The 18289-nt window shown below is 45.9% G+C and overlaps 1 protein-coding gene across 6 annotated transcripts in view; it reads right to left on the bottom strand.

Annotated features, from left to right (window-relative positions):
- Positions 1 to 18289, bottom strand: part of TDRKH (tudor and KH domain containing) — a 2163439-nt gene that overhangs the window by 1587625 nt on the left and 557525 nt on the right. For all 6 annotated transcript variants that reach the window (XM_069650772.1, XM_069650762.1, XM_069650739.1 and 3 more), the window contains one exon: positions 15639 to 15781. In XM_069650772.1, the coding sequence (XP_069506873.1) occupies positions 15639 to 15781 (143 nt within the window). The remainder of the gene's footprint in view (positions 1 to 15638; positions 15782 to 18289) is intronic.

Below are 18289 nucleotides of genomic sequence, written 5' to 3' on the forward strand. Positions count from 1 at the left end.
ACGGAAAGGTGCAATACCGTTATGGGAGGTAACAGGATTTTTGCGCATTTGAAGTCCAACAAGTGGCCTTGCTGGATGGCATCTAGCCCCCCCCCCCATCTGTCTTTTGTAATTGCGTGCCACTTGCTGAGGTAAAATGCCACATTTCCTCTCACCTGTGTGCCCCCGAGGAAGACATTGGTGGGCTTTGTTCTGTCTACCTCTTTGAGAGGTGGCTGGTCCGTGCTTTTGCGGTGCCTAGTCATACTCCCTGCTGCGCTGGGAGGACTGATAATTTCTCTTGTAGTCTTGAGTAGTATTCAGATCTGCCATAATTTGTTGTCCCTGAAGGATGAGAATCTAGAATTACCAGAGGCTCCTCGAAAGGAACTTCTGCCCTGTAAGGTTGTTAGAGATCTAGCAGTATCAGCGTCTGCTTTCATTGTTTTTTTTTTAAAACTTATGTTTATTGATTTTACATAAATAACAAAAGAGATAAACATTGCATTTAGAACATCCCTTCCCCCTCCCTCTTCCCTCCCCTTGGATCGGATGAAAGTCAAATTGTCCCGGGTTCTCATTATGCGTTGAAAATATCTGAAACTTTAATGCTGTGTGGACACCACTGTTCCATAAAGTCTGACTGTAGATATTGTAGTGTCCCTTCCCACTCTTTTGCAAACTTGTCTCCAGTTCCTTGGATTTTGTGGGTGATTTTCTCCATTGTTATATGGGACCATACTTTCTGTAGCCAAGTAAACGTCATTGGGGTATTCTTGTTTTTCCAATTTTGTGCTATGGTGGTCCATGCTGCTATGAGTAGTCCCATAAAGCTTCTCCATTGTGATGTGCGATATTGTCTTGCTGTGTCATCTCTGAATCCGCAGAGCCACACCTCTTCCCCCATCAAACCCACATCTGGGAAAATGTTGCCCATTTCGATTTTCACTGCTTTCATTATTTTGAGGGCCTTATCAATCTGGTCACTAAACAGATTTCCTCCTTCAAACGACATGTCAACAACCTTATGGTGTACCCTTTGCCGAAAATTGGTGCAATGTAGCCATCCTTATCTTCGGAGGACTACCCCCCACCATTGCCAATTTGTTTGAACCCTATTTCAGTGAGATCTACAGCGATATTAATGCTGTGGTTGGAGTCTTCCTTGCCTTCAAGCACCGGTGTCATTGCTTCCTTCCTCTCTTGCTCCGTTAAGTGCTCCAATTTAGTAGCCAACCAATGCCACATTTTTCGATTGTAGAAGGGAACTATTGCAAGGGCATTGGCTGCTTTGATTGTTGTTGCTCCGATGGGGGGAACCTTTTTACTGAAGGAATCAATTATTCTGCCTTCATTGCCTGGCAGAGTGGCGCATTTGTGTTGCGTACGAGCCTTGCGACCCGCTGCCCATGACACCACCGACTCTGGAGAGGTTGTGAGGTCAGACATTTTGGTGTTGTATCGGGTGCCTTAAATGTTGTATCCAGTCTTCCTTTAAGTGCCGGCTCTGCAAATGGATGTTTCAGAGTACAAAGGCCTTTCTGCCAAACATGATCTTGTATGGGTATAGAAAACACAGCCTTTCTGCGGTTACCCATGTGGTCAAAAAGAATAACAGTCCTTTTCTTCTGCAGGAGTTAAACCGAATCCCTGGCACGCCTTAGTTACCATGGAGTGGAAAGCCCCAATGTCATCTGGAGGCCAGGGTTGAGCAGGACTAACCTGTATATCTTGGTCCGGGTCATTGGTGTCCCATGTATCGGCTCTCCGAGGAGACGAAGAGGAAGTGGAGCTTGTGTCCCCTGGACCAGGGTCTTGGTATGTATCTACCAATTCTTCCTCTTCTTGTTCACATATACGTGGACTATATCCTTGTGGAGGTGGTGGTCTAGGAGGGGATTGAACTCCTGGACTTTTGACTTGGTTCCTGGAGGAATGACCTGGCTCCCTTTGTTGCTGCTGATCTGACGTACCCTGGTCTTTTCCGCATACATGAACTGCCTGTGGCTGCAGGGGTGGAAACCTGGCATTGAGTTGAGACAATATTAACTGTAGCGTGGAAAGCACTTGCAGGTAGAGCAAGGATTGAGGGTTTAGAAGAGGGTATTGTGGATTTATACCTCCCATGCCCGAAGGTGTGGATGGTAGAGTAGGAGTTTGTATCCTTACATTTGTTTCTTCTCATCTTGATGGTAGGCGATCAGAGGGTTTGTCCTGAATATGAGGCTTGGACGTACCTTCTTCAGGATTGACCCCTGGACACTCCTCTGCTGGGGGCGCAAAATCTGAAGTGGTTTCATGCTGTAAAATGTTATCAGGCATGATGGCTGGGTAGCTTGTAGGACAGATTCCTAGAGTAACAGGTCCATGTTCCACCGCGCCCCTTGTTGGATTTTTAGTATGATGTACTGTCCTGTATAGGTAAGTCTGTGGTTTCCGTTGTGATAGTTGTCGACTGGGTTGAAGGCAGTGTGGGCTTTTCCCAGAAGATTTGTGGTTTTTACTCGTCAACGAGGTTGCCGCCAGCGAATGATGTCCCGTTGTTGTCGATTTTGTTTTTGGAGGGTGCTTTGTGGACGACTTGTGCAGAAGGGGATTAGCGAAACTCCGAGGATGAATGGGGTTTCATTTTTGCAGCAGAAGACGGTGTCTTTGTGGATGACCTGGATTTGTGGGTGTCCATCGTCGGCGAGGACCTTCTCAACAAGTGGAACGACAGGAGTGAGCCTTTATTCCTCGGTTTTTACGATGGCATCTTCAGGACCTTGGATGAGTGCTTAGACCCAGTATGGGACCCCCTCATCGCTAACTGGTGTTTATTTAAGAGGAGAGGAGCGTTTGGCCTTATCGTGGCTTGTGGACGATTTTGGCTGACCTGTTTGTTTTTTCGCCAACGGTTCTTCAGGCCTGGGGATGTGACCTGATGGAGACCACCTGTCAGAGGGATTGGTAGCCCTCCCACTCCTTGACGAACCAGATTCCGATGCCGGGTATGCGCTCTCATTTAGCCAACAAAGGAGGCAACGGTTTCTGTCCTTAAGGGTTTTTTGTGAAAACCCCTGGCAGATTTCACATTCCACCGCGGAATGGTTCGGGTAGAGGCATAAAGTCACTCTGCATGCTGGTCACTTTCATACACATTTGTTTAGGCCGCAAGTGTCACAAGGCCTGAACAAAGACTTTTTTGGTCCAGGTCTCCATGGTATGCTTGTAAACGGGAAAGTAAAGGAGTCGTAGGTTACTCCAGTTGGAGGAAAAGTTCAAGAAATTGTAATTTTGTAGGGAATGTAGTTTTCTCTCAGGAGAGAAGGATACAAGGAATCCCACCAGCTCGAAAGACGGTAGAAATCTGAGGGGAAGCTGCTGGGGCGGAGCTATACAATCTGCGTCCTATTGGTGGGGACCAAAAGCACCCACAACGATGTCGATGGGACACTCAAGGTGTCCATTTTTTCCAGAGGAAAATTACTAAATCAAAGTAATTGGCGATTCCCTGCCGGACATGGAATATTCACAGCATGTGAATCCATAAATATCCAATGCTGGAGAAAGAGTATTAACAAGCCCAGTCCATTAATGTTTAAAGAGTTGTTTCCTGGTCAAAATGTTCAACTACCCCAACATACCGGAGTTGGAAGAGTGTCTTCGACGGATCCCTCGAGCGTGGACTCCCTTTAAAGGAGAAGACACCGCGATGTCGAGATACTTCGAAAGGTGAACGCTTGCATCGAGACTGCAGCTTCGATCTCTGCGGTGCTCTTTGACAATTGATCTTGGAAGTCCTGTGAAGATGAGACGTGCGGTCCACCTCGGTGCAAAGATTTCTGTGCCGGAAAGAACACTCCGTGATGAAGATAGGCCCAGCAGCGGGCGTTGGGATAGCTTCAGCGATCAGGACTACCATGGGCTAGACTTTGGATCTTCACTCAGTCAGCATCTCTGGTGGCTTCGGGTTGCAGGAAACTCACCAGAGGACTCTCATTGGTTGTCAATTACCACAACTTTCTCCGTCGGGACAAAGTGGTTGACGGTGATGGCAAGGGAGCCCTTCGTTCAATGTTCTTAAGCAAGGTGGAGCGGAGCGGCTCCGGTTGTCAAGCAGCACAACGTCAAGCTGTCCAAGCTTCTGGGCAATGCGACTCGACTGGCTTCCAGCAGTTACAGAAATCTTCCGAACACCGGTCAACGGCAATGGACTTAGACGGCCTCTATGTCCTGGTGCTTTACTTCAAGATTCTCGGTGAACCCCTTCTCCGGTCGACAGCCTTTTGGGACTGGCTTCAAGGGTACCTCGAAGATTAGCTTCTGCACAATGTTCCCCTGAAGCTGCAGGAGATGTCTCCGAGCCAGGTCCTCTCTTGTAGTAGTCCTCAACAGCTTTTAGATTGGGTCGAAGGAAAGCAGCAACAATTCTTCCAGCTGGGTTTCAAGGACACGCTGTTTCAAGTTTCAATTTCAGCTTCTGAACAAATTGGAAAGTGAGAGGTCCCCAGATATACACATCTGTCCCTCATTCACTATGCTGAGCCAAGCTCAGGTCAGCCAATCAGACAGAAGGGCATTCATGCAGGCAGGCAATCAGGCTCACAGGCATTCAGGCTATTCACTTCCACCCAGACACACATAACAAGGAATGTGGATTGGGGCAAGCACCCAGCCTTTCAGCACACCACACTGCATTCATGTTCGTTTTAGGCAGGGCTGTCTTATTCTTTATGTCACACACACAGAAAACAGACACCCATAACATAAAAAATGCATATTGGTCAAACTCACACACACTCTATTCACACAGGTCGCACCCCAAGGGAGTACACACAACATGCAGTCACTGGGAAGGCTCCAGCCACACTTGCCTGACTTCCCCCACAATACCATATATGGTTCTTCCACCCAACAGCCAGTCAGGGGAAGGGACAGAGTCAGATTCCCAGGACTTTGGGAAAACAGGTTAACAGGCAACAGAAACCAAGAAGCCACAGGGGCCGTTCTTGCCTTCTATCAGGAATCCAATGATTCCTATGAAAGGGCCTTGGAATCCCAAAATGGAGGATACTCGGAGCACCTAGGGTACAAACACTAGGGTACAGGGTTGTACCCAACCCATGGTTGCCATAAGGGTATCCCAAGGGTCTCTGTTCACCTCAACAAGAAAGAGGAAGAGCTAAACTGCCAGGAGTCCCAACTGGACTCCTGTGCAGCAAACATCACACAACACACATGATATGGGAGTACAGGTAAAGGACAGAGGACCTGTGCCTCCAATGCATTTCCAGCATCACACCTCGGGACAGAGGGGAGCCCCAAAGGCAGAACCCGAAACTGAAAGCGGGAACTGTCAACGGCGAACATCTGTTACTTCCTGTGCTTGTGATGTATGGGCACATGAAAGTAAGCATCCTGGAGGATCGAGTGACACCATCTAATCCTGGAGATGAAGGGCCTGGAGGTGCTACGAAAGAGTGACCATCTTGAACTTGTTCTTCCTGAGGAACTTGTTCAAGCATCTCAAGTCCAAAATGGGTCGGAGTGCCGCATCCTTTTTGGGAATTAGAAATTACGATGAGTACCATCCCTGATTGGAATCCGCTACTCGTACCCTTTTCTATTGCACATTTCTCTAACAGGGTGAGAATCTCCTGCAAGAGGAGCGGATCAAGATCCCGAAGGGATCGACTGCTCGGTGGACAATTCGGGGGCCTTTTTATGAATGGGAGGCAAAATCCCTGGGCTACTGTTTGCAGTGCCCAAGCGTCAGAAGTAATGCTTTGCCATTATTTCAAATTCTGTCAATCTTCCCCCACCACTGTCCTGTGGACAAAGGCCTCAGAGAGGTTCAGGTGGTGTAGCTGTAGCGGATGGCAAAGAGGTTGCGGCTGATTGGAAAGGTTTAGCCCCACATCCTCGTCCACCACAAGGAAACTTTCTTTCCCCTTTGAAAAACCTGCACGCTTGTCCTTCCAACCGAAGAGAAGTATCGAAAGGATGGACCCCAATTCCGAGAGGTTGTGTGTGCCTGCTGTGGTTGACGAATCACTGCAATTGGTGATTTTGCCACCGCCTTTGAGAACTGTAGCTTCCCTAAGGTCTCATCAGCCTTGGAGCCAAAGAGTTAGGAGCCATCAAAGGGCTTACCAAGCATTCTTGCCTGGGGCAAACCATGATCTGCGCAGCCAAGCAAACATAAAACAGTACTTGCTGCCATAGCCGGTCCGATAGCACAGCAAGTAGAACGCCCGCTTTGACATCCGTGCAGAGCCTGCTGACGCAGGTTCGAGTCCCGGCAGGGCCAAACTCAGCCTTTCATCCTTCCGAGATCGATAAATGAGCACCACACACCGTGGGTAATAAGCAGCACTCAGATACCTGAGGGTTCGTAGCGCTATATAAAATGGCAAATTATTATTATTATTATTATTGCCTGACCGACATTACAGCCTTGTCCAAACTAGACAGTAAAGACTGGAACATAGTATCTTTGTCATCCGCAATGTTAAGGAAACCCTCCCTTTCCTCACCTTCGGTAATGTGCTCTGGGGCCATTGAGGCCACCTCCCACAAAGTCGAACCTCTTTTCGTCCCTGTCCACAGGGATCATAGGGTAGGCAGCTGCTCTCGAGGTGGATGTGGCTGCCTGAACCACCAGACTTTCCAGAGTAGGATGCTTTGATAAAATTTTGGATCCACACCAGAAGACCTGTATTTCTTTTGTGAAGTCCTTATCGGCAGCTGGTGTAGTATCCAGTTTTCCAGTTTTCCAGGACTCTGCACTTTGGGGCTGTATGGAATGGTAGGACAGGATCCTTTGGAGGACCTTTATCGAGGAGGTTAGTGAGGTCATTCTGCTCAAATGCAGCAACAGGTCTTCCCCAGCCTAGATACTCTGTCACTTCACACAGTTTTATACGAAGCATCTGCATGTGTAGATAATCTGGGGGTGACAAAATCAACCCCAGGCGAGGTATCTAGCCCACATCGATCAATGAACCTGGACATCTCAGATACTAATTCCTCAGGTACATTAGGAGTTCCAAACTCCAGATCAAATGGGGTTTCTTCCTCCTCAAAAATTAGCCAAGATGGACTTTGAAACGTGCGACAGATCCAAAGAAGTCAAAAGGTTTCGACTTCAATGGTCTCAGTGTCAAGGGACCAGACATGACCTCTCTCAAAGGAATTGGAAGGTAGAGGTTTGGGGCTTGGGGCTTTGATGCGTTGTAAAGCTTCATGAATCGTGATGCTGCAAAGCTTTGCTGCTTTATTGCCCAGGCTGAAAGGCATGCCAGCAGTAGTTTCCACCGACTCCCTGTCAGCCTTACGAGGCACAATGGGGTGAAAAAGGGCAGGAGAAGTCGCCTTCTTAAACACTCATCATTTGGAGGCAAAAATCCTTCCATTTGGTGCTTGATGCCAAATTACCAGGGAAACTTATCAACTTGTAACTACTGTTTACAATGTTCAGCACCCAGCTGTCTTGTCACAATCATGGAGTCAGCTTGGGGATACTGCCTCATAAAAAGTGGGCCAGACTTCAGAGTACAATATTTGTGCCCAGTGCTTTACTTGTGCTTGAATGATGCTGAAATCCTGAAGGTGTCATGGATGTAGCACTGTAAATACCAAAAGGAATCAGCATTCAAGGTGCCACCTTTTCACAAAAAAGCCACTACAATAACAGACAAAAGACACAGTTGGGGCTAGTTTAAGGCTAATGGCTCTTTTGGTAGCATCTGTAAATGGAGGTCATCCATTGGAGAAATCCTCAAAGGCAGACTGTGGCTATGGGAGAGTACGTCCCACAGAACCAGATTCCATGTTCAGATCAGGAGTAAAATCCCTCAGAATAGGTGACCTAAACGGTGCAGGTGGTGTTAATGGGATTTTAAAATGGCATCCACGAGATATAGGAGACTCCTGAACTGGCATGCAGGCAGAGGCACACGTTCTACCAGTCCTTGCACATCTTGCAAATCCACCTAAAAATAACTACCTCGGAGTATGCAGTCAAACTTCTCGGCATTGAGAAGGATCTGGAAGTTAAAGGGTCTCAATGGACAGCAAGTCACCAGTGAAGCGCTTGATGTTAAACGATGCTGCTCACAGTGCCTATGGGGATGGCCAGTTTGTGCTTAGGGGACCACCAGAGTGTGTCCATAAGTCACTGAGACATCAGCAGTCTGAAGGACATACAGCCTTTGGCTTGTCAGAGAGTGATCACTTCAGATGTAGAATCTGGTGAGAAGCTGCATTTAACCTCATCACTGATCTATCCTTAAGATTCCTGTACAACATGGTAACTTGTGCAAACAGAGTTTGAGAAACTCTTAACAAAAAGAAGCATGACAAAGTGGGCAGAGATCATGACTGCACAGACAAACATGAAAGGAGGCATAACTGCCACTGTGTGGTATCATGGGATGGATTTAACCATTTTAAAAAACAAAAACAAAGTAATTGGCTAAAACTAAAATAATGTTCTCTATAAAAGTCTGAGGTCTTGCATGCAGTCGGAGCTATGCAATGTTAATATTATTGAAAAGATCACATTATACAGATCAGCCTTTTTTAAGCCCACAAAAAAGTGAACGCTTGCCCAGGGCACTGTTAAGAAATCTTTTCAAGTTGGCACAAAACAAATATTACAACAATGGCAGAGGCGGTTAGACAAACCACCCAAACTAGCATTTTGGTTAAAAAAATGTGAAATATTCATCCAGCATGCCTGAAAAACAAAAAAATAAACATAGATCTACTTTCCTCATTATAAATACAAGACTACGTAAAGAATATAACAGAATGGGATGAGCTAGGATAGAGGATGGTCTTGATTCATGAAGACACAAACCCTTGGCCCGGAAGAATTCCAACTGATAGGTTCAAAAGATCACCACTTTTAGCTTCCATTACCTGTTCTCGAGTGACGCTAGGTGGGATTGAAGATGATGCACCACAAACAGGGATTGAAAGGCTTGCAAGTCAAGGGAGAAAAATTGATAGTGAGATGAAATTGTAAATGAGGAGGGGAACATGGGAGAAAAATAAACAGAAAAACGGCGATCTTCCTACGCACAGTGACATTTACGAAACCGCAACTGCATGGGAAAGGAAAATGGGTGGAAAAGAGTGTTAGGGAGAATTCTCTGTTAAGGCTAATTTCCCAAACCTAGCGAGTCCCCCAGCAGCTTTGCTGGATTTTTGGGGTTTATTTTTTTCTCCTGCTAAAATTGAGACTCTTTCTCCCACTCTTAAACATGATTTGAGATATCCTTTGACTTTGTAATGTGTTTTATGGGCTATGGGGTCTTTTACTCCATAGGGCTTCATGTGTTTTTGGTATGTGTGTTACACAGCACCCTCCGTGTCGTAACACAGGGGTGTCATATTGACCCCTTAAACAGACTCCGTACCCTGGGACTGACTACTGTCTCCCAGGGCATGTAAAGTCCCCATTGGCTTTACTAGTCCTAAATTGTGAACAGAACCAGTAAAAACCATCATATTGTGGGCGTACTGGTAGGGGCAATTCGATTGCCCCTGGGTCTGTTGTTCGAGGGGACACTGTCTAGTCCCCCCTGAGCGAGTTTTGGCTGGTGGCAGTGGATACTACTTTTTATATTCAACCTCGAATATATTCCTAATGGATTTTCCCATTGTTCGGGGCTAATACTTTTTAACACAGCCTCAAACATACTGCCGGTTTATTTATTTAATATTAATTCACCAGTTGGTATTTTTTGCCAGAACTCGGTTCCAAAATGGCGTTTGTGTTCGCTTCTGTGACTCCAACCCAAGTCGAGCCCTTTGCTCCACTTTCTGGCGGGCTTCTCCACAGAAGCCTCCAAAAGTGGTGCCACTCTGTCTGGGTCCCACAGGGGGTGCGGGAGGGGGTTTAGGCACCCTGGATCGAGTTGCCTCGCCAACTCAAGTCGCACTCTTGTGTGATTGGCCCAGTGGTGAGCCGCCCGGCTCACCACTTACCATGTTTGAGTGACAGCTAGGACTGATGAATGGGGGTTGTCCGCATAAAAGCAGGGCTTTGGGGACTGGGACTTCAGACGTCGCCACAGGACCAAAGAATCCGAAGAGGGAGAAGCTGAGCCGACCTGCAACGATGACACCACCGGTGGAGCCCTGCTGAACCGACTCACCACTTCTTCCAACGACAGAGGAGATCTTCATCCCGAAGAGTCTTCTTCCTTTGACTGGTGGGGATAACCAGTTTGCCCGCCTTTTCGCCTTCCCGGATCATCTTGTGGCCAAGCACCCCGGCAACCGGAATACCACGTTTTTCCACTACCGCGAATAAAAAGGGTAGTACCTTTTTACCGGAGAACTCCGCGGTTGGTTTCTTCCCTGGCAGTGCAACAACCTTCAGCTTTCCTCCACGTCGAGATCATCTCTTCCTCTGGACGATGCCGCGACTTGCACCCGCTGCCAGGAACAACTGCCCCCACTGGAGGATCCTCTCCACTTTAAAAGGTACTGTGTCCGCCTGGCCTCCCTCGCAACAGTCTGTGTGGGGTGACTCTTAAAGCCTCAACCTACCACTTGGGTTGGCCCTAGGCTGGCTAACTAAAGTTTTCTAAACTGAACCTTTCTGAACTCTCTGCAAGACTTTCCAAGCCTTTTAAACTGTGATCTTGGGCGCATTGGTGTTCTACTCTCTCCAAGAGGGAGCCTGGCCTCTGAACTTTTTTTTTGCTCACAAGTAGACTGACTTTCCAGCCTTGCTGAGTGCTTCTAAAGGATTGTGTTGTGTGCTGTTCCTAATTTCTGCCTTTTCCCTCCCTTTTTCTTAAACTTATTGGAGTGCCATCTTTAGTTAAGCGCTCACCTCTGTCTGGAAATAAGTGGTGTTAACTAAGACGTGTCTAATAAGGAATAAGGGATGTATATATAATAATAGTGACTGTGTTTTTGAACTTACTTATAATAATAGTGCTAGAGTGTTTCTAAGTGTGTCTTTAAATAAATAATTATATACTTGATACCAAAGCTCTGGTCAGTGTTTGCTTGTACTACTGTATTTTGGTACCCATCTTGTGTACTCTATATACTGTCTAACTCTTCGAGAGAAGTCTGGCTGCTCAGCCACAGCTACCAGGTAAATCTGGGTGGTACAGACTGCTACCAATTGGGTTTACTGCCAACACCTGTAGTCTTAAGCCTTTTGCAGTGGTCCCTAAGGGAACTGCACAGGTTTCTGCTTAACAAAGAGCAAGGAAAGGGGGGGGGGGGGGTGGAAAGTTGCGAAGCAGAGGAGAGAAAAGATAAATAAATATTAAATAGAATAAATAAGGGCTTTAAACCATGGTGGTGCAGCCAGCAAGTGGCAGGTGAAAGTTAGTCAGAAAGATATCTGATAAGTGCAGAAGAAACGTGGGAGGGGGACTGTATGGGTACAGATACAGAACCCTAATGCAGATGGTGGCCTGGAGGCAGTGCAGGAGGGTGGCAGGGTGAGCAGGTACCTGGGCCCGAAAGAACAGAGGGTGGCCAGGGGCACAACGCCATGAGAAGAAACAGATCAACAGGGGAGAAGGGGGGCAGAGGCAAAGAGGAAGGTCTAGAGAAGTTTCCGGAACCAAAGAGGTTTTTCCTCAAGTTTCAAGGCGGCCGGGAGGCTGTTCCAAAGGGAGGCACCAGACGAAGACAGATCTATCCCCAGCTCGTTTCTTTGCAAAACGACTAACCCCGAGAGAGTTAAAAGTAGAAGAGCAAAGGGCTCGAGAGGGGAGGTATTTACGGAGGGATAGTTGAAGGTATTTTGGACCCAGTCCCCAGAAAGCCTTGTGGACAATGCATAGGGTTTTAAATTTAATCCTTGCAACCACTGGGAGCCAATGAAGGGATTTCAAGGCTGGAGAGATACGATCCTAGGGCTTGAGGCCAAGGACAAGCCTTGAAGTCCTGTTCTGGATTAGTTGCAGAGGGCAGAGAGTGGAGGCAGGTAGATTTAGAAAGAGGCTGTTACAGTAATCCAGTCTGTAAAGAACCAGAGCTTGGGAGACAGTGAGCTTTTGAGGGAAGGAGAGGAAAGGCCGAGTACCTAGAAGGAGGTGAAGTAAAAAGTTCGATTTTTTGGAGACATCAGAGATGTGTGCTGAGAAGGTAAGTTTAGAGTCAAAGATAACCCCAAGGTTCTTAGCCGCGCAGGTGGGGGTGGGAGGAGGGCCAAGGGAGGCCGGCCAGAGAGTGAGAGGAAAGGATGGAGATTGCGCACCAATAAGGAAGATCTCAGTCTTGTTGGTATTTAGACCTAGATCATTGGCGGCACAGCAATTTTGAATGGCGATTAGACAATCGGAGATGAGGGAAGGAGTGGAGGCTGAAGGAAGCCTGAAAATGAGTTGGGTGTCGTCAGCATAGCACTGGAAGGTTTAGCAGAACATTGAGATGCAGTAAGCGAGAGTTGCCAGGTATTGGTTGAAAAGCCATGGCGAGAGGATAAACTTGTCATTGGTAAACTTGAAATGTTTAAGTAGTAAGAGCTGTGTAGACACCAATACATACACCATGTATATAGTTTCAGAAAGATGAGGGGACCTTTCATACAAGTGCCCTGATATTCCAATAAAGAAGATAGGCTGTCAGTTTACAAGTAACATAAGGAGAGTATGACACACTCAAGACATTTGGCAGCACAATGATTCTGAAGGTCACATACAACTTGCTGAACAATCCAGCTCATATTGTTAAAGAAAAACAAAAATGCAAGGAGTCTTCCTTCCTACCACCACAAAGGAGGTAACTCCAGTAAAAAGCTCCACTAGCAAAATTGGAAATATCTGTTGGAAAGCTCTGTGCAGATGTGATACATTTAGATAAGCATATGGACTTTCCCCTTCTGTAATGGCATGGCTAGCCAACTATGGTCACAAGGGTTTCCAGAGCTTTGTCATCATTTTTTTTATTCCTTCAGAACGCACCAGGTATCACCCTTCTCTGCAGCACTCCCATCTTTTTACAGCCAGGTGAAGGGATAAACCATTTCCCTCCAAATGTAAACTGGTTTCACCAAATCTAACAGACAACAGAACACATCCTTCAAGCACAACCAAGTGAAAAGAGCACCTAAAATACAAGGAGCTAGCAAAAACATTACCAACCATTTGTAGAAACGCGTGGTGAAAATATAGCATAATGTGCTCTTCAAAACTTTGACCTTGCATGTTCAGATTATGGAAACTACACATACTGCCCTGCTTGAACTAACTCACTAACCAGTGTGTTTCATTTAACATTTACTATCCAACAAGGGGACAGGAAAGCCATACAACTTCCTTCAAAAACAATTACACCCTAAAATAAATGTATCCAATTAAGCAAACTATAGTTATTACTGCAAAGCTATACATGGAGTCGACAAAGAATATCATGACATAATTTGAAGAGCACACATGTAAAGAATGGCAACAACACTGAGGTATACATGTTTGCTCTCATACACTGGACATCCATCAGGGCTAATGAAAATACTCATTTTCATCACTTAATGGTAGACAAATTGAGGTGGATCGGCCATTCAGCTCAAGATAGAGGGGCCAAAAGCTGAGAACACGATACCCACTCTATGCTATGTAGGCCACAATTATTAACCTTTGTCTGGAGCATTGGAAAATCTCTGGTAAAGAGCCGACACCAACAGTCCTTTGACACTATGTAATATTTTAGCATGCTGGCGGGGGCGATTAGCTACTTATACCTAATCTGGGAGGGAAAGTAGATGCAGCAAAGAAGGACACATGCATAAAAATGAAGGAGGCATGGAAAAAAGATGTTAGTTTACTTGTTTGTAGACAGGTTCCTCCCACTCATCCAGAGGTTTATCTGGTGCAACAGTCCAGTTGAGAGTGCCTTCCAGAGGGCCTGGGGACTCCAGGGGCTAGGGGATCCACCTGCTTAGTGTTACGTCCACTGGATGTGGTATAGGGAGGAATGTCCAGAGTCCATTCACCCATCTCTCCTAGTTGCCCAGACTACTACCACCAAAATAATCTTCCTTTTTAGGTCCCATTACATGTACTAAAAAGGTAGCCAGAAAGCTCTAGTGATGCCAGCCAGGGGTATGTCAGGGTTTCCCAAACCATGCCCTTACAGAGCGGAAAGGAATGTTCTAATGAGAATGCAACCCTGCTGCTTATTCCGGATTCTAGCAGCAGCATTACTGGCAAATCAGAGCATATCTGCGATAGGCACACTTCAGATCAGAGTGGAACAGGGACCGGGTCGTAGGGAGGAATTAAGGCTTGCAAATCCTTACAAGAAAGCAAATATGTGCTGAAATAGAAAGAATGAGAAGAGATATGCCATCTGCTAAGGATGCTCCTTAATTCCAAGAGGACAGCGACTCATTTGAGCACAAAGTCTGATTGGAAAAAGGCAAAATGTTAAACGAATTTAGATGACAGAACGAGAGAGAGAGAACGAGAGGGAGAGAGAGACCCATGCAACACCAGCCAAATCCCAGGCCAAAGGTAAATGAGAGAAGGAACCAGACAATCATTGAGTCCATGAAAGGAAGCAGAAGCAGGTCAGTGGTGTGGCAGTTTAGATGGCATTTAGATGGCATTCCAGAGAGTTGGTGCGTTGGTTGCAAGGCTAACTAGTAACTTGCAAAGCATCTGACTCCGTGGGTCAGATACTTTTCTAGACAGAGTAGGGGGTTGGATCTCGCCTCTGCAGGTGCTTCCCTCTGGAATGGCCTCCCTGCTCCTCAAACTTGAGCCAGACCACCTAGAGTCCCGGAATGTCTCGGTGTCCCTCCCTGTCTGCTTCGCTGACTGGTTGCTTGGCTACCCTCAGAATGTCACTGGGTACCAGGCTCCTGTCTCACCTGCACTGCCTCCGGGCCTACCGGGCACTTTGGGGCTGTGACTAACCCTACAATCCACTTTCTCCTTGCAAGCTGCGCTGCCCTGGCTGCATTCACTCGGAGCAATGCTGCCCTGATTGAACTCTCCCCAACCCACCCTGACCCTCTCCCTGGCACTTCCACCTTCTCCCTCCCCCCTGCACTTTGTGTTGTCGTACTTGTACAATCTGAATGACACAGGGCCTAGTAAGATTATTTGTCTTGTCCTCCCACCGTCTTCCTTGTCTTGTCGCACTTTGAAACACTTGTGTACAGGCGTGTTATAAATGACATATCAATTAGATAGGTGCCAGGAGCCTGCTTAGGGTGCCATCCTATGTTGCAGCATAAGCCAGGAACACTTTAAATTCCTTGAGACTGTTAATCAAAAGACATTTTCTGGATGAGACGCCCCGGGAATTTGCTCAATAGACCAGAAACTTGGAGACTGATCTAAGGACACTAGGTCCTTCTAGATTAGAACTGTGTACACGTATACTTCGCTCCCCCATACTGACCGGGTTACCAATTAGCCTTTTCCTTTAGTGTAATCCCACAACCTGTCAAGTGTTTCTTCTACTGTTCCCCCATGAAGAGAATAAAAGCGTTGAATAAATAATAGACTCGTGTTCTGTAGTAATTTAACATTGACGTCAGGCTATGCACCAAGTCTTTCAAATATATTCAAGTTCGATGCAGATGAGCACATTAATAGAGTGCTGCAACTACAAGGACGTCTTTGGACAATCAATGAGTGTGCTCGAAACATTATGGCCCGCTCCTCAGACAATTGCCAGACACCCACCTTGGCCATCTTCACCTCCTTTTCGGATCCAGTCACAGTGATGAGCCTGGTAAGGGCCAGCTTGCAATCTCCAGGTTCACGGTCACAAACTACTTTGGCTCCAGAGCTTTTGCAGATTGCCTTCACAGTGTCTCCACCCCGGCCTGCAACAGAGTGGTGAACAGTGAGCACTCAGAGATCTTTACCAAGCTATAAATCAAAACCTCTGGCTTATGAAAATACTCACCAGCATGTTGTGCAGCAAACTAAAATGTACCCCGATCGTTTTTGCACAGATTCCTCAAAAAACATTTACCAAGGCAAAAATTCGCTGAAATTACTGTTCTACCAAGACCTCCAAACACAACAAATACTATCTACTGGAAATGCGTTGATCAGCAGTGACTCAGATACCCCAATTTCTGACGTCCAGTCGTCCAACATTACAAGCATTGGGCCCGATGGAGGAAATGGAAAAGCTCCATTCCATTCTTCATGAAAGGGAGAATGCTGCCACCGGCTCACATTAAATCCACATATATAATATTTTTCTTTCAAATATATTTCTTTCAAGTATGCTGTAAGTGCAGAATTATTCATTGTTTTATTTCCGGTTTTCACTTTGCCCTGTTAACACATTTTAACACATGTTAACACATTTCCAGTTTACATAAGAACCAGTTACCAATATGCTGACTTTGCACATAATTGCTGGATTCCATCATGCACAATTAATATGCCCATTTGGCATATCACAGTCAATTTCCATTAAACCCAGCATTAGCAGTCTCCAATATAGCCACTGTTACACCCAGAATTGTAAACTGTGGCCATGCCATACCATCTCCAATTTACTTTTTGTTGCTGTTGGTTTACTCAATTTTCTATGAGCATTAACGGTCAGCAGGGATACAGATAATGTTGTGCACACAGTTCTTCAGAGCTGGAAATACATCATGTTTCCAACTATTAAAGAGCATTTGCATAGCAGTAAGCAATAAGGTCCAGTGATTGCTGCCAGTGAGTAATTTAAGGGACCACGCCTAGGCCCCACAGAGGAGCCTACTGGTCATGCTTGCTACAGAGTCCTGTAAAGGGCCACCCATTCAAATTTGCACTGCCAGGTCCACTTACAGCTTTTCGCATTGTATCCAGAAAGTAATGCTTTCTGAACACCTGTACGTTCCGACATGTAAGCTGCCTTGCACATTTTCTGGAGTGCAATTCTGCTAAATAAGTCTGATTTACCTAGTGAGCGGTCATTCTATTGGCTTTTTCATAGCTTATTATACAGTCATCATTCCATGTAGCTTATTCCATGCCTCAATATAATGTACTTTGTCGGATTGGTATAGAACACAAGCAATTTATCACAATGTCTGAACACCTTAGTCCTTTCCAGACAAATGTCACACTGATGTAGGAAAGACCTTTTAGCTGCCTTCAGTGGGTTTTGGAAAAACACTGGTAGACCGCTATCCTGATTCTGTTAAAGACTGAATACCAGCTTCAGAACAAAAGATTAGTTCCAAGCACCATATTGTCACCAATATAAATTAAAAAAGGTAAACTATTTCAGGCACTGTCCTTGCTGACATGTCCAAAATAAATGCCACCTACATTAGTCCATATGAATGGATCATTAAACTTTATACAACAGGGATCAAATTCAGATTGGATAAACATGAGTTAAAAGCACATACTGGTTATTCAGCATTAACGAGTGACCAGGAGCAACCACTGGGGAACGAAAAGCTAGTACAAAGATCTACAAATCGAACTTCCACATGATATGCAAACCTAATATTTTCTCTATTTATGACTCATTATGCTTTAAATATCATATAGATGTGTCCTATTGTTTATTTATAGATTGTCCCAAACAGAGTTACAATCACATGTGTGTTTGTTTGGTATTAGTTTGCCCGAGGAGCCAGAAATAGCTTCTATTAGCTGTTGGTGTCAAGCTAACCAGGCTTTTCTAGGCCACAAACCGCAACTAAAAATAACTCCCAGCGCTCCTTAATTTCGAATGCTGTAGGACAATGTTATGTTTCCAATGCTGCTGCTACTCTGTTCTTCATTGAACCAGCCTGCAGATGGTGGTCCCTGGAGATGCAGTTTCAGAATTTGCTTTAGTCAGCCTCTAACAAATCGGGTTGTCTTCACCTTTGAACATCTAATAAGAGAATGCATTACTTACCGTAAAAGCATTTCTGATGGTTGTATCTGCTTAGATTCACATGCTGTGCATAGGTCCGACATCCAGTGGTCACTGCGGAGTATTGCATTTTGTTTTTCGTAGTCGAAAAGGGGACGTCGACTAGGCGTGTCTGAAACACTATCCCTATAGTGACGTGCGTTGTACCCACAATCCCTCACGCGTCGAGGTCCCTCTGTTTGTATTTTTTCTGCCCTGAGGGAGCCTTCTTAGACGTGAGTGAGTACAGAAAGAGAGAGAGATATATAAAGGAAGTCTATGTTCCTTCCATCCGAGCGGGGAGGAAGGGTGGGCGCATGTGAATCTAAGCAGATACAACCATCAGAAATGCTTTTACGGTAAGTAATGCATTCTCTTCTGATGTTTGTTAATCTGCTTAGAATCACATGCTGTGCATAGACTAGCGAGCAGTACCCGGAGTTGGCGGTGGGTTATGAGAAGGAACAGTAGA

The sequence above is a fragment of the Ambystoma mexicanum genome, chromosome 1p, assembly GCF_040938575.1.
Source record: "Ambystoma mexicanum isolate Mex_15411 chromosome 1p, UKY_AmexF1_1, whole genome shotgun sequence".
In the NCBI taxonomy this organism is placed as follows: domain Eukaryota; kingdom Metazoa; phylum Chordata; class Amphibia; order Caudata; family Ambystomatidae; genus Ambystoma; species Ambystoma mexicanum.